General features: G+C 50.6%; 1 protein-coding gene across 1 annotated transcript in view; it reads left to right on the forward strand.

Moving 5' to 3' along the window:
* Positions 1–15568, forward strand: part of Abcg1 (ATP binding cassette subfamily G member 1) — a 58688-nt gene that overhangs the window by 20494 nt on the left and 22626 nt on the right. Inside the window, exon 3 of the mRNA XM_021221054.1 lies at positions 14448–14565. Coding sequence (XP_021076713.1) covers positions 14448–14565 — 118 coding nt within the window. The remainder of the gene's footprint in view (positions 1–14447; positions 14566–15568) is intronic.

A 15568-nucleotide genomic window follows, 5' to 3' on the forward strand; every position in this document is an offset into this window, starting at 1 on the left:
AGGTGTGGTGTTGATCTGAGGTTCGCAGCAGCTGGAATTCCCATCATCCCGCCCCTGTAGACCCATGCAGACCCGTGCAAACCTGGGGAACTGCAGCTTGAGAACTGCTGGATCAGATCCCTGAGGAGAGAGTGCATGGCCTCCTGGGAGCCATCCTTGATCCTTTGAAAAGCAGGGTCAGGAAGGGTCTCTGCTCATCCTTCCCCTGGATCCAGGGTGGGGGACAGGATCAGGGTAGGGGGACACTCACAGTCCTCTAGGCAACCCCTGCATGTCAATGGCTCCTCCTCCCTAGAGAGCACTGGAGGATCAGAGAGAAATGCAGAAGGTGCCCTCCAAGGGAGGGGAGGGCCTGATGCTGTCACCACTGTGAAGCTACCCAGCCCCTTTCCTTTCCGGGGATCTGGGCTGAGGATCCTTTTCCCCAGGGCATCTGTCAGGGACAGCAGACATTGGTGCTGAGCGAAGGGAGTGGAGGGAAAGCTCTTGGGTTCAGCAGTTCCTGCTACTATCATTTAAGCCAATGCGGGTTTTATTTCTGTTTTGCTGACCCAGGGGATGCATTCTAACTCCTCCTAGTGTGGAGTTGAATGAGCTGGTGTAGTGGTCCTTAGGGTACAGTGGGGGTGGAGCTTAGTGGAGAGTGGGTGGGGAGGCAGGAGGTGGGGTTCTGTCTACTGGATTGGGAAGTGTGTTGCCTAAGCCCCAGATGAGGCAGCTCTGATCTCCATCCCTGCCTGCCAGCTAGCAGAGGACCGCCACAGAGGATGTCCTGTGCATGGAAGACACTCATCCGTCCCGGGATTCCAGTGCCCTGTCCTGTCGGAGGGGACAGGAAGGAAGTCTAAAGAAGGACCCATTCTGACTAGGGAGTTCTTTGTATTCATCTGCAAACTCTCTCTCTTTGACTGGAAGAAAACTTACCCTCTGTCATTGGAAATGACATCACCATTTCCAAAGGCTCAGGTGGCCCCAGGATGGGAATGTGTCATGGGGCGCATGCAGGGGCTGGCAGGTGCTGAGTAGAAGACATAGAGACTCGTGCCTCACTGGCCTCTCTCTCGGTGCCCAGCCCTACTGAGCCAGCTGCTCAGAACTTGATTATAACACGCCAGGACAGAAGGCAGTAGACATTTCCACATCCCTCTGTTTCAGACTCTTAGGATAAAGAGTCTGAAAGTGAGAAACAGGCAGAGCTGGGGTATGGGTCATGGTAGAGCACCTCTCTAACAGGCGCAGACTCTTGGTCCAGTGACTAGCACAAACCTGCAGGTGTTAGCACAAGCAGTGCCTGGCCAGCAAAGTGTTGCAGCAGAAGCCCAGATGCTTACTTTCCTGCATCTCCTGCAGCCTGATGTGCATATTGTTGACCTTCCCAGTTCTCGCTCTTGGGTAAGCACTTCGGTGCTCCCTTACTTAAATAATGACAGATTCTAATGTGTAAGGATCATAACCCTGCAGTTTTAAAGGTTGCACTTGGGGCATAGATATGGCCACACTGGTCCTGGCGTGCAGGGGGGAGGGGACGATGGAGGCTGCTTATTCCTCCTGCTAACAATGGAGGGCTGGGGTTGTTGACAGGCAACTGTCCTTACCAAGAAAGTGAGAAACACCCACTTAAGGCTCCAGGTGACCTTTGCAGAGGGACGCATCTTCACGTACAGAACCTAGCAAGGATCCAATGGGTACCAGGAAGCGACTTGCTAGAATCAGACTCAGAGGGGTGGGTGAAAAACAGGGTATGGACACCCCCGTGTCTGGCAACGATGTTCCTCAGTTACTGCCCAAAGCTGTCCTGGGGGTCGGGGTGGGGGTGCCAGGTACCTGGAGGGAGGGTGGCAGTTTGGGTACCTTGGGTACCTTTGTGTAACCCCAGGCCTCCTAAGGAATCTACGTGGCTGGAGATGTGTGAGATGAACTAAATGCCCGTGAAATAAATGCCCCTGTCATAGAACCTCTGAGCGATAGCCGATTAAGCAACCAAAGGAGAGACAGTTTGCTTAGCATGAATGAGTTATCCATGAACAGACCTGGCATTCAGTCCATAAGGTAACTGATGGATTGAGGCTTGCAGTTATACAGATGCTTAAGGAACTTGAACGCAGCTGCCTTCTCATTTGAAATCAGGTTGAGATAGCTGGGGAAATGGAGACTCCTAACCTGGGGGGCTCTTGGTGCTTGCAGTGAAGCACAGGCCAGGGCACTTCCCTGGCCAGCTGTGGGGACAGGAGGAAGACAGGAGCCGGAAGCTGGCCTGTCATTCATGAGGAGAAAGTGTGGGGAGACCCAGAGCTTGGATAAGCACATGGGAGTCTCACCAGAGCCAGAGGAGGAAGCAGCCCAAAGTGGAGATGAGGGCAGGATGGTCATTGTCCCATCCTGGGGACAACCTAGCATCTCCAATGCAGTTCCCTATCTGTTCCTGAGACCTATAAGTGTGGTAAAGGTGTAGTGGTGGATCCAGCCAGCAAAAAGGTTGCTCCACCATACTCAACCTGTTGGCAGGTCAGGGACTGGACTCTGGGCAGGTGTGGATTGCTGAAGCAAAGAGGCCATGGAAGAGGTCACTAGGCCTGAATTAGTGCCAGCGTGGTAGGGTGTAGGCTTCACATTCCAGATGCCTCTGGGTTTGTGAATCAGCCATGCGAGTGCCCCACAGAACCGAATTGGAGGACTCCCACGGTGTCCATGAGAAGCAGCTCCTCAGAGCCTTCAGTAGGTCTAGAATAGCTCCGAAAGGAATTCTTACTGAGGTGGCATTTCAGTTCTGAGAGAAACTGGCAGAAACATGCTTCTCTGGTAATTTACTTGTTATTAATATTTCATAAAACAACCTCAGTCCATGAGCATAAACAATAGCCAGGGTGGCTCTGCTCCAGGGTAGAGAAAGAAGGAGAGGGGGGTGAGGGGGAAGGGGAGGAAGGGGGAAAGAGAGGGAGAGAGGGGGAGGGGGGAAGGGGAGGGGAAGAGAAAGGGGAAGGGGAGGGGAAGGGAAGGGATCGAGAGAGGTGGAGAGAAAGGAGAGAGGGAGGAGGAGAGGGAGAGAGGGGGGAGAGAAGGGGGAGGAGGAGCAGAGGGGGAAGAAATTGATTCAGTCATAGCTTTAACTCACTGACATGAGAGACTGAAAAATAACCCCATGAGCATTTCACTGTCTTTGCCATTTTGCCCTGTAGATAGTGAGACATGTCCTCTTACAGTACAGTGATGTGTGTGTCTGTGCATGCATGGGTGGCTGTGTTTAGAACATGAATACTTCCTTAAGTTAGAAAAGGCCCTTGCTTATTTTGTAGATTATGAAGTGCTATGAATCCACTCTCGGGAGCATAGGTGGACGTGTTTGTTTCTTTCTGCAACGTCAGAATCTGTTGGCTGACAATAAATTACGAGTCACATTATTACCTTCATGGTCTTCAAATTCACTAAGAATGGCAGCGTCCATCATTTATGACCCCTGGCGATCTCTGGTTCCTTTATTCCACTCTTTTTAATGACATGTCTTTATTTTCATGTGTGTGTCTGTGTGTGGCTACCCACAGAGGCCAGAGGAGGACATCTGGTCCCCTGGAGCTGGAGGTACAAGTGGTTTTGGGCTTTCCAACCTGGGTGCTGGAGCCAAACTTCTGTTCTCTGCAGAAACAGCAAGTGTTCCTAACCACTGGGCCATTTCTTTAACTTCCTTTATTTATTCCTGTTTTCATTACTAATATTAACTCTTGGGGTATACAGTAGACATCATACAACTCTACAGATGTTAGCCTGAACGTGGAGGCAGACAGCTGATTGAGATGCAGGGGAGTCTTCCTAGGGACCAGGTGAAGGTTTACACACAGCAGGTTCAGAAACGGTAAGGCACAGCATAGCCCATGCCAGAATAGGTGGCAGGTGGCTTCCAGCATCAGCCCGAAGTGGGCCATGTGTCCCAAGTAGCCCAGGGACAGGCAGATGGAGCTCTTTGCTGTGGTGGCTCTCATGGTTGAGGAGTGACCTGACAGTGGTCAGTTCTGCAGGTCCCTTCCACTGCTGCAGTGTCCCAGTCTAAGGGCAACACCGCATGCGATCACTAGAAAGAGGAGTTAGTTAGCCAACCACAGAAAACACTCACTATAGAATATTCTAGAACACCAAGTGAAGAGAAACAGCCCTGGGACAGACAGTACTGCACTATTTATATAAATTCCAGAAGCGTGCAAAAAATTATTCAAACTCTTTAAGGATGAATATAGTTAGGCAGTAAAAAGAGAAACTACAGGAGAATAAAACATTCAGCAGAGGTGAAGTGTGGGGCAGAATTGGAGACTGCGATCAGGAAGGGCTGAGGCCTAGGAGGCTGAGTGGGTGTCTCGGACTGGACAGGATGGTTGCCGCATGAGTTTTCCTGGGGAGACACGATCAAACACTATTCACCTTGTGTTTTAGTCTCCTTCCTGTTGCTGTGAAAAAACCGCTCTAACAAAAGCAATTTGGGAGAGGAAGGTATTTGTTTGGCTTATACTTCCAGGCCATAGCTTGTCACTGGGGAGGGCAGGAACTGAAGCAGAAGTCACTGAAGAACATACTTGTTTGTTTGTTTTCAGGTTCACCTTCAACCTGTTTCCCTATATAGCCCAGAAATACCTGCCTAGGGAATGACACCACCCACAGTGGGCTGGACCCTCCTACATAGATTAACAAGACAGTCCCCACAGATATACCGGCAGACCAGTCTGATTTGGACAGTCCCTCAATTGAGACTCCCTCTCCAGATGACTATACATTGTATCCAATTGACAGTTAAAGCTAACTAACTAGGATGCCTCAGATAGGGAAGTAATATCAGAACACACCAATGATTACACTCAAGTGGGTGTGGTGAGCCAATGAGTGTGTTGGGGTTAGTGACAGGAACATGTGTGAGGGTTTTCATAGGTGTGTAGGTGATTCAGACAGTAGCATCATTAAATGTTCACCCTATCCTGTGTGACAAGTCACAGAAGCTGCCTCCCTGGAGGTTCCTGCACAACTGGGAGACAGTTCCACTTGAGAGTCCCTCTTCCCCGCAGCAGGCCTTCACTGCTTTTATAACACCAGGGAGACGCCTCTTGAGCCTTGTAAGTTTCTCAGGATATTTTCTTTTAACTTTCTTATCTGTTTTCCTGAGACCCTACCCCTTCTTCCCTCTGTAGTGTCTGAAGCTTGGTGACAGTGGCCGAAAGATGGTTCATATTAGTGACCACAGAAGTGAGTGTACTTGGCTGGTTTTGTGTGCCAACATGACACAAGCTGGAGTTATCACAGAGAAAGGAGTTTTCCTCAAGGAAATGCCTCCATGAGATCCAGCTGTGGGGCATCTTCTCAATTAGTGATCAAGGGTGGGAGGGCCCATTGTGGGTGGTGTCATCCCTGGGCTGGGAGTCTTGGGTTCTATAAGAAAGCAAGCTGAACAAGCCAGGGGATGCAAGCCAGTAAGTAACATCCCTCTATGACCTCTGCATCAGCTCCTGCCTCATGGTTCCTGCCCTGTGTGAGTTCTTGTCCTGACTTCCTTTGGTGATGAACAGCAATATGGAAGTGTAAGCTGAATAAATTCTTTCTTTCCTCCCCAACTTGCTTCTTGGTCATGATGTTTTGTGCAGGAATAGAAACCCTGACTAAGCCAGTGCCACTGATGTAGGTTTACACAGGAAGGGACCGGAGCACTGAACTGTTAACAGTCAGTGACCAGCTGCAGGGAGAGCCGAGGCTGGACCAAAAAGATGTCCTCAGGCTGCTCTAGATTGGTTCTCCCTGAAGTGCCCCTGAGCCATCTTTAAACCATTTTCACGATCCACTGAGCTAGAATGCACACTATGGCTGCCAGACCTGGGAGTCCAAGCCTCCTGTCAGGCCAGTAGAAAACAGTCCAGCAAGAACTGGGCATCTCAGGAAAGCAGCCTGTTCCAGGCAGGCACTAGGGGGCCAATTCATTTAGTAGGATGCTGGCACGCAAGCGAGAAGGCCTGAGTTCAAGCCCTGGAAAGCATACACAAAAAAGTGTGGTGGTGTGTTCTTGCAGTCTGAGTGCTAGAGAAATTTCAAGACAAACAGATACCTGGGGCTTGTCAGGTAGCTGGCTAGCCTAGTGGGCTAGCCTCAGACCAGAGGGAGGCAGGCTATGTCCTATGCAGAAAGGTGGCACATGAGAAGAGACACTCAAAGTTAATCTTTGGCTTCTATGTTCACAGACACACACACACATGTGCACACACACAGGTGTACCAGGCCAACAGGTATCAAGGCTGTACCCAGAAAAGTCATGTCAATAGGCTTTGCCTCAAGTTGGCTCTTTCTGTCTCCTTACAGTTAGACCTTCTCCTACCGGTAGCCAAAGGCCAGCCCAGGAATGAGCATTCGTTAAATCAGCAATATCCATGCAGCGTGTGAAAGACCTGATGGTATAGTTACTGAGTTATATTTTTGGTAACAAGAGGAGGGATCAGGACATAAATCAATAATGGATCCCAAACACAGTCCCACAACCTTCCTCTTGACATCCAGAAATATGACCTGGCCCGTTTATATGGCTTACTAGCTGTCTTCCAGCTTTACTGCTGGGAAGAGACACCATGACCACACCAACTCTTATAAAGGAAAGCATTTAACTGACTTACAGTTGCAGAGTTTTGGTCCACTGTTGTCATGACAGGAAGCATGGCAGTGTGCAGGCAGGCATGGCGCTGGAGAGGTAGCTGAGAGTTCTACATCTGGATTTGTAGGCTTCAGAAAGTGAATGCGAGACTGGGAGTGGCTTGAGCATCTGAGACCTCAAAGCCTGCCTCCTAGTGATGATGCACTTCCTCCAACAGAGCCACACCTACTCCAACAAAACCTCACCTCCTAATAGTGCCACTCCCTATGGACCTATTGGGGCCATTTTTATTCAAACCACCATACTAGTTGGACTCCCTAAGGGGTGTGAAATGGCCAGTACCCAAAGGGGACAGATGGGTGTAGTGACCCCTCTCTCCTGGAGGAAGGAGCTGCTGTGGGTATTGACAGGGTCTGTAGGGCCCAGCCATACGTCAAGCGCTTTATAATCCTTCCACCTGTCTCAGTAGCACTGGGTATTAAGTAGGTATCCCTGTCTCCAAGTTACAGGGAAAAGGCATGACCCACAGGGACACACGGAGCTGTTCCCAGGTCTCAAAATGTATAAGCTAGGTTGGGGGCATGGCTAGTCACCTTATCAAATCTGTGTGCTTCCTGGAGGCATAAAAACTTGTTCCAAGAGTGGGTGGGATGGATTGACCTGGCCAACACATGTTTGAGAGACTCTGACCAGATTGACAGCTGAAGGGTCAAGAGAACCGTTCTGTCATGGAATGTGGTCCAGAGCCGGAGGCTGCAGCAGCCAGATTTGGTCCTATGGAAAGGTAGTGGGATTCCATCAAGAGAGAGTAGGAGATGCTGAGTGTGTAGGAGCCTGAGCTCTCAGGGCGAGCAGGCGTTCTGAAGGATGTTCCTACTTGGAGTGGCTGCTGTCAGAACAGCAAGGGGAGGGTGGCCCGGGAGGTAGCCTTCACCTCCTCCCTGATGACACGTTGTTGAGAACAGGGGTAGAAGCCGCCCTTCAAGGAGCCATTTCTGTACCCATCGCCGAGTTGGCCCCCAGGCATGGCACATGACAGCTTCTCTGAGCATCTCCAGCTGTCCGTGGCTGCTGGAGGAGAGCAGTGAGCAGTGGTCTACCATCTTCTTCTGGGAGACCTCACTAATGGAAAGCTCTCATGGAGCATGATAAGGCCCGGTGGCTACCAGCCAAGACTTGCTTCTAGAAGATGTACCGTCGTTGCACTTCAGGTCAGACATGTGTCCCAAGACAAACCTCTTCTCACGGCAGAGGGGCATGGAAGTGCAAGTGACTGACAGTTGGAGGTCATCCTAACCTTGCCTGGCCTTCCTCCTGAGGCCTTGTCTCTGCGTTTTGAAGCAGGGAGCTTGGGTTCTCTCTCAGTGGTTTCTTTGAGTACCTAGTGCTTCATACACATGCGCGCGCGCACACACACAAACACACACACACACACACACACACACACACACAAAACAAGCCCCTCCACGGAGCCCCATTGCCTTTCATTTCATTATTTTCGTCAGAGTCTCATTAAGATGGCCGTGCCGAGCCTTGATCGTATGGTCTTCCTTTCTCAATGTCCTGAGCGGTTGGGATTTCAGATGTGTGCTACCAAACCCGGATCACCACTCAGATTTCAGCCCTGCTTTGCTGTCAGATCTGGGCAGGCTGTCGGAGGAGAGTGCCCTTCCTAATATGGTTGCAAGCCAAGTGTGTCAGGATAGGACAGGGAAGCCAGAGCCGGTGTTGCCATGGAAGGGAGGTATGGGCCAGCAGCCACCACCAAAGTTCTGCAGGGTACTTTCCTTGTCCTGGCACGCCCACATCAGATGCTACCAGAGTCTCAGCTTGCAGAGGGCAAGGCCTGTTCACAACACTGGCCTTGCACCAACAGCTGGTGAGATGCAGGCTGTCCTGCGGGAGGCCTTGGGCTGTGGAAAGGATTGTTCGACTGAACTTGCTGAGCTGGGGAGACAGACCAGAAAGAAGCTCAGGCCCTGGCCAGGTGAATGAGCACGTCCTTCAGCTACCATGGAGAGCTGGTTGGAAAGATCCAGAATGAGGCACAGTCCAGTAGCTGTGACCTCCCTTTCTTCCATGACCCTTCTACACAAAGAGCCCTTGAGTCACCTTGGAGGTCACTGATGTCATCGAAGCACACCCACCTGGCAGGTGATAGTGTGTGCCTTGGGCCTCCAGTATGGAGTGTCATGGGGAAAGAGGTGTTTGGAGGAGCTGGCCAACGCTCATGGGTCTCTCTGCCTGGTTCCTAAGACGCAAAGTAGAAACTGCCTCGTGGCATACAGGGAGCAGTTACGTGGGTCGCTAGCTGTGGCATGAGGTATAGAGGAAAGCTAGAAGCGAGGAGGGTGTGCTTGCCTCCTGAGGGTGTGGGGAAGATGAGAGGCCATCTCCTCTCATGGCTACTGACATATTTATGCCCTTTCTCTTTCTCTTTTTGTACTATGCCCTGTGCATAGTACAACTAGACATCTTGGATCTGGGTTGGCAGGACAAAGGGCTCCTGCATACACATAGGGGGCCGGGAATCTACAGCAGGAGACAGTGAGGGGAAGGAAAGGGGAACCTCTGGCCAGGACAGAGAATTAGGGAGACTAAGTGACCCCAGCTAAGCCTTTAAAGTAGAGCTGGGTGCAGAGTGACACAGGGCTCCCTGCTCTGCTGTTACGCATTACTTCACAGAGCACAGTGCTGGCGTAAGCCCTTGGTGGATCTCCATAGACTGGCATAAGATATTTCCTACACTTCTTCCAAAGAGAGACACAGCCAGTGTGTTATTTGCACATCTGGGGATTCATCACAGTGTCTTCTGGTACCGGTTCCCCGTGACTTAGACAGATTCCTTTGCACCTTCAGGTTCACATGTCTGTTACCAAAACAATGTCTCAGACCCCATGGCTACCACCATCATTGCTCCAAAGCCCCTTTGTCTTGTAGCGAGCACAGAATACCAGGAGCATCCATTTGATTGAGAGGGTTAGGTTTGTCTCATGCTGTGGCTGATTGGCAGTTCAGAAGGTCTTGGGCATTGGGGGAGAAGCCCCCCCAAAGAGGTCAGGAAAGAAATGCTACCGGATACTAAGATTAGGTACCTCTGGGGCTGGAAAACTCAGCAGTAATGAGCACTGGCTGCTCTTGCAGAGGACCTGGGTTCAATCCTCAGCACTCACATTGGTGACTCACAACTACATATTCCAAGGGATCTAAACCCTTCTTCTTGCCTCTGTGGGCACCATGGTGTACAGACATACATGCAGGCGAAATACCATATAAAATGATGAAATAAAAATGATGAAGAGGAGGAAAAAGAGGAAGAGGAGGAGGAGAAGAATGTTTCTTTTGGGTCTTTTGCTTCAGAAAAGGTAGGCAATTTGATGCCAGATCCTATCAAATAGGAGCAAAAAGGGTAAGAGTCAGAACAGGGTTGGGGACAGGGAGGTGAGGTTAGGTTCATCCTGGGAACACTGGCTTCTGCAGAGGCAGTTTGGGTCTTGGGTGTACAGGCCAGGGCAGCCGAACAGTCTTCAGGTAAAGGAGCCCATCTGGAGACCTCATTGGCACCATGCCATCATTTGGACCACGAGGACTATTTTCAATTTGTCCTAGCCTGGCTTAGTAGCCTGGAGAGAGACGACCTTTGCTTTTTAGAAGCATAAACGTTCCGTGTTGATAGAAAGCTGCTTCCCGCAGGCAGACTGTCAGCTTTATGCATGCTGGGGCAGGGGCAGCCTGGCTGTGACCTCAGGACCTAGCCTATGTGTACATGGTTTGCGTGGTTCAGTTGTGTGCTGTCCGTGATGGATGTATGTGTACCCGGTAGCAGGTTACACTATAGGATAGGCTGCCCCTATGGTATTCATGACAACCTGCAGGCTTGTGAGTGCACTTGGTGTGTTTTTGTATAGACGAGAATGTCCCTGTGCACATGTTGGCAGTCCCTGTGCACATGTTGGCTGGAATGCAGTTAGCATTTGGCTTATCTGCTCTTTTGTCCCTGCCCTCCTCCCACCCCCACCCCTGCTCCCCCACCCCCATGCTCCTCCCCACTGAGCCTGTGATATTTAGATCCTCAGCCTTTCTTTGTTTTCTTTACATTCTTTTACTTCAGCCTGGGCTCTCCCACCTGTCTGCCTAGGGAAGAAATGGCTGCTCTTGCTTTCCCAACCATATTCAGGTTCTACCAGCTCCAGGCCCTGAGGCTCAGGGGTCTACATACACTCGCCTCTTAGCAGATGACCTCAGACTGTCTGTCTCCACTGGGAGTCTGGCTGGGGTTTATGGTCCAGCCCTTGGGAACTTTTGTCTTCTGACCATTTCTGCCTGTCCCAGGGAGAGTGGGTGGAGCCCAGTGGCCTTTGCTGTCAGGCAGTATGGACGCTTCCTCCCTGAGGCCCGGAAGTTCTCTCAGCCTCCACAGCCTCTCCCTTCCCTGAAAAACAGCAAAGAGCTGTTCCCTGCTTTCTCCCCTGGGGGTGCTGAGATCATAGACTGTATTCTAACTGGGGACAGCCTGCTCCTCAGAAAGCCACAATGGTTCTCCACCAACAAAGGTGCTAAGAGCATACGGTCAAGACATACATCATCTCCCTTTCCTTCCTTGTAGGGAGGTTCTCTAGCTGCCACGTATGCGGTGACCTCTGTCTGCTTGGCCCCTGGAATGCCAGTCAGCAGACACTGTCCTGCGGGACAGTGTCCATCCACCATGGTAGCAGTGGATTCTCTTTAGGGTTGATGCTGGGGACAAGATTCCTTCGAGACTGACAGCTCTCTGCACAGAAAAGCCCTGTGACTCTCAGGCTGCTTTGAAAATGACCACAGGCTTAAGCAGCTGGATTGGAACTGTCTAATTTCACAAGTGCTTCTCAGTTAGAGCTGGTGCCCTGCATGTACCCGAGACAGACAGGACCCTTCACCCATGTGGGCATGAAGGATCATCCCTTTACTTGAAATGAAGAGACGCCCTTGACATTCCATGCCCTGGCATAGCCTTTGACCACAAGACACCACAGTGAAGGAATAGCACATCTAGCTTAGCAGGTTTCATGACTGGATCGAGCAGCTACACTCTGTGAGGAATGAGTCTGCTCACAGGAGTCAGGGGAAAGTGGCTGCTGAGGTCTGCAGGCTGATCTGCCCAGGGTGGCAAAGATGCAGGGGGCCCCAGGTTTGTGGACTGCCTCAGGCTGGCCTTGTTTTTCCTTTGCTGGGTTGCTAAGTGGCGTTGGCTATTGTCAGCCCTCTCTGAATCCTTCTATGTGTGCAAACTGCACAGAACACCACAGGCAAACAATATTGTGAGCCAAACTGCCTTCTGGGACGCTAAACAGACCCCATCCCACAAAAGCAAGAAAGGTAGTTCTGATCCTGAGTTCCACCACCGACGTCCCTTTAGTTGGTGACTGAGAAGGTTCAGGTTGTGAAACGCCCTCAGCACAGGGAAATGGCACTTGCATTGCGATTGTGCTCATTTTCCTGCTTTCTGGCATTAGCTCATCTCAGAGGTGACATCCTGCGAGAGCTATAGCTCAGCTGGGGAGAGTCTCGAGTGGCAAGCTGAGGCTCATGGGACTGTTAGGGAGAAAATTCCTGTCTAAAGAGGAAAGGCTTGGGCTAGGGAAATGGCCTGGTGGTCATAGGGCTTCATACGAGTGTGAAGAAGAGGTTGGAACCTCGGGAGCCTTGTAAATGCTGGAGTCACCCATAATTTCAGCCTAGGGAGGGCAAGAAAGGGGATCCCGGTGCAAGCTAGCTAGAGCAACACTAGCTATGTCCGTGATCTCTGGGTTTGATTGACAGATCCTGCCTCAATAAGGTGGAAGAGTAGTGGGGAATGCTTCCCAGCATCCATCCACCTCTGGCATCTACATACGTGCATGCCTCTGTGCACATGCAAACATGTATATGTATGCACATGGAAAAGGATAAAGGGGGGAAACAGAGTAAGGACTGATTTGTCTGTAGGCAAAGCAATGCATGTCGTCTTGACTTCTAAGAGAAGAAGCTATCTGTTGCTGCCCTGACTGTGTAAAGCCAGGACCCTAAAGCAGCTGCCTGCCATGTCAGAGGAAGTGTGAGGGGGTGACTTCTAGACCTGGTCACATACACTCCATCTGTCACTTGGGGCTGGAAGCCCAGCTGAGTCCAGTCGTCTGTGTTTTTCTCCTCGGAGCCATACAGAGGGAATTTGCACCGCCTTTGGCTTTGGCTTTCATTCAGTGGGTGGCCATCTCAGGGACCTGTCTCCAGCTTTGGGCAGCTTCCAGCTCCTGGGGGCTCAGCAGAGGGTGAGGGTTCATCTTGGAGTGGAAGCAGCCTAGGACACTGTTTGCTCGACAGTAACCCCAACTCCAGCCTAGGCAGATAAGTATAGTAATGAGCTGGCACCAGGGCATTTACTACCCCCTTGGTGATGTCATTTGGGGCCCCTGGAGGTCCACATCTGTCCCCAAGAGGCAGAACGCCATCTGATGAGCCTGTAGGAGCTTGGCTTTGTACAGAAAGAGCTTCTGCCATCCCCGGCTTTACCTCTGTCTACATCTGCTTTTTTTGTCCACCAAAGGCAGACACAGCTGGCTGTCCTTCCCTGCTCAGTTACCGCCTTCTGCTCTCCTGTGCCATCATGTAGGGGACTGCTTCCTCCAAAGCTTAGAGCTCCCCTCGGTGCCCCTCCCTTTGTTCCTGGGTCTCCTTTTCCCATTGGGATGATTCTCAGCCCCCTGGGTGACAGCTGACAGCCAGCCTCCTCTGCTTAATGATTCAGTCTCTGAGCAGCAGGCTTCCTGGCTCTAGCTTCCGCTTCTCCCTGCCTCACTTAAACAAGGCTCCAGGGACTCCTTGTCCAAATTAAGGTGGCACCTGAAGACAGGTAGGAATGTCCAAGTGTCCCATCTGTGGAAAACAGATTGTGTAGAAACAAAGACTGCATAGAGAGCGTTCCCTTGGACTTGAGCTTTCTCAGACCTGGAGGTTTGGGTGCTTGCTGTAGTCTGGGGAAACCTGTAAGTTCCCCACATGTCCCTGGCTTATGAGGTCTCTTTAGGCATTATACACAGGAACTGGAATGTAACGCTTGCCTGTCGCACTAGGGTGGGCTCTTATCTGACACCACACCAAACACCACGTCTGAGCTGGCACCGTTATCTCTGAACCAATTGCTCTCATTTATCATTTATAACACATTTCCACCGTCTGCTTGAAAGCTGTAGTGCTCTGGCTTGTTTCGGATGTGTGGCTCCCCCTGCCCCGTCCCCTTCTAAAGATCCAGGCAGAAGGCACTTGCCAGACATTCCCTAGACATTTGATGTGACTTGTGTGACAATAAGCCATTTCAATTATCCAGTAAACCAATCAACAGTTCATCAATTATATGATTTAATCACAAAGTAATTGTATATAAACTGTGTACAAATTCTTTATATTTATGTACATCTATAAGGGGCAAATAAAAAAATCTCGCAAATGAGATGCTGAGCTAATTATCTATTAGTACAGGCACAAGTGTACTATATTGGGAAAAGATGACCATTGGTCCAGGGCTAAATAGGCTCTGTGCACCTGACCTCTATTTGAGATGGGAATGATGGAGCTTTTTGGATGCCGTTTGGACATGTGCTATGAAAACCTTAAGCAAGATGCATGTGCCCTAATACAAAGTGTGAGGACAGTCTGGGAAACAGTGTACAAAACAGTCACCAATCTGCTTCTAGCCTAAAATGTCGCTGTGAATCTTTCATACCCACACTGTGGGAGACTGTGCCTTAGGCCCCAGCAGTTCAGCACTGGGGTCAAATAAAGCATGCAACAGTTAGAGAAATGAATCCAATCTGCATTTTTGCAGGATACAAGACCCTTTTGAAAGGGATCTCTGGGAAATTCAACAGCGGAGAGCTGGTGGCCATCATGGGTCCTTCTGGAGCTGGGAAGTCCACGCTCATGAATATTCTGGCAGGATACAGGTGAGCAGAGTCCATCGGGGAAGGCAGAGGCCAGTGGGGAAGTCTGGGTGAGGGACAGAGCTGCTTCAGTGCGGGCACTGAGAACAATCTGTCAGTGGTGTGCTACCAGAAGCTCTGCTCACATGGGCTCCCGGGAAGCCACGTGTATACATGAGTACCTGCGTGCATGCGTGTTTGCATGCCTCTGTGTGTGTGTGTGTGTGTGTGTGTGTGTGTGTGTATGTGTGTATGTGTGTGCGCGCCTGTGCGTGTGTGTTGCATGCTTGCATCCAGAGCTTGAGAATCCACGGAGGAAGCAGCACAGAGAAGCAGTACTGAAAGTCTGCATCTACTGATGACGCACATGCGTAGGGTATGAAGAAGGGACCGTAGCCAGGTGAGCAAGGCAGCTTCCTGATACCCTCGGCCTGCAGTCCACCTCCCTGACAGGAAAACGTACCAAGGTCAACACTGGGTCAGGAGCAATGGTTAGAAGACAGCCAGCCAGTAGGACAGCACGCTGGACAAACAGACAGAGGCGAATGAGGGGCTGCCGTGTCCAAGGCTTCCATTTGCCATGGTTGTTCAGGACTTCAGGGAGTCACCATCCCCAAGGTCATGTCAAGGTCACTCATCTGTGAATGATGCTGATGTGCTTAAGGAACGCTTTCTAAAATCCTGTTCTCACAGGTTCACTTGGTAACTAGAACAAGGAGGGCAGCAGCAGTACTCCATAACTCACCGTGATAAGAAAGATTAAAATCCCATTCTCAAATAGTCAAACCTTACTTGCACACAATTTTTTTTTCAAAAAAAGAAATCTGATGCTACTTTGTCCCAGACATGCGTCAGTGTATCTGCACTCTGTGCCTGTTAACTCTCTAGGCTATCAGACAGACATGCATCAGTGTATCTGCACTCTGTGCCTGTTAACTCTCTAGGCTATCAGACAGACATGCGTCAGTGTATCTGCACTCTGTGCCTGTTAACTCTCTAGGCTATCAGACAGACATGCATCAGTGTA

The sequence above is a fragment of the Mus pahari genome, chromosome 21 (assembly GCF_900095145.1).
Source record: "Mus pahari chromosome 21, PAHARI_EIJ_v1.1, whole genome shotgun sequence".
Lineage (NCBI taxonomy): Eukaryota > Metazoa > Chordata > Mammalia > Rodentia > Muridae > Mus > Mus pahari.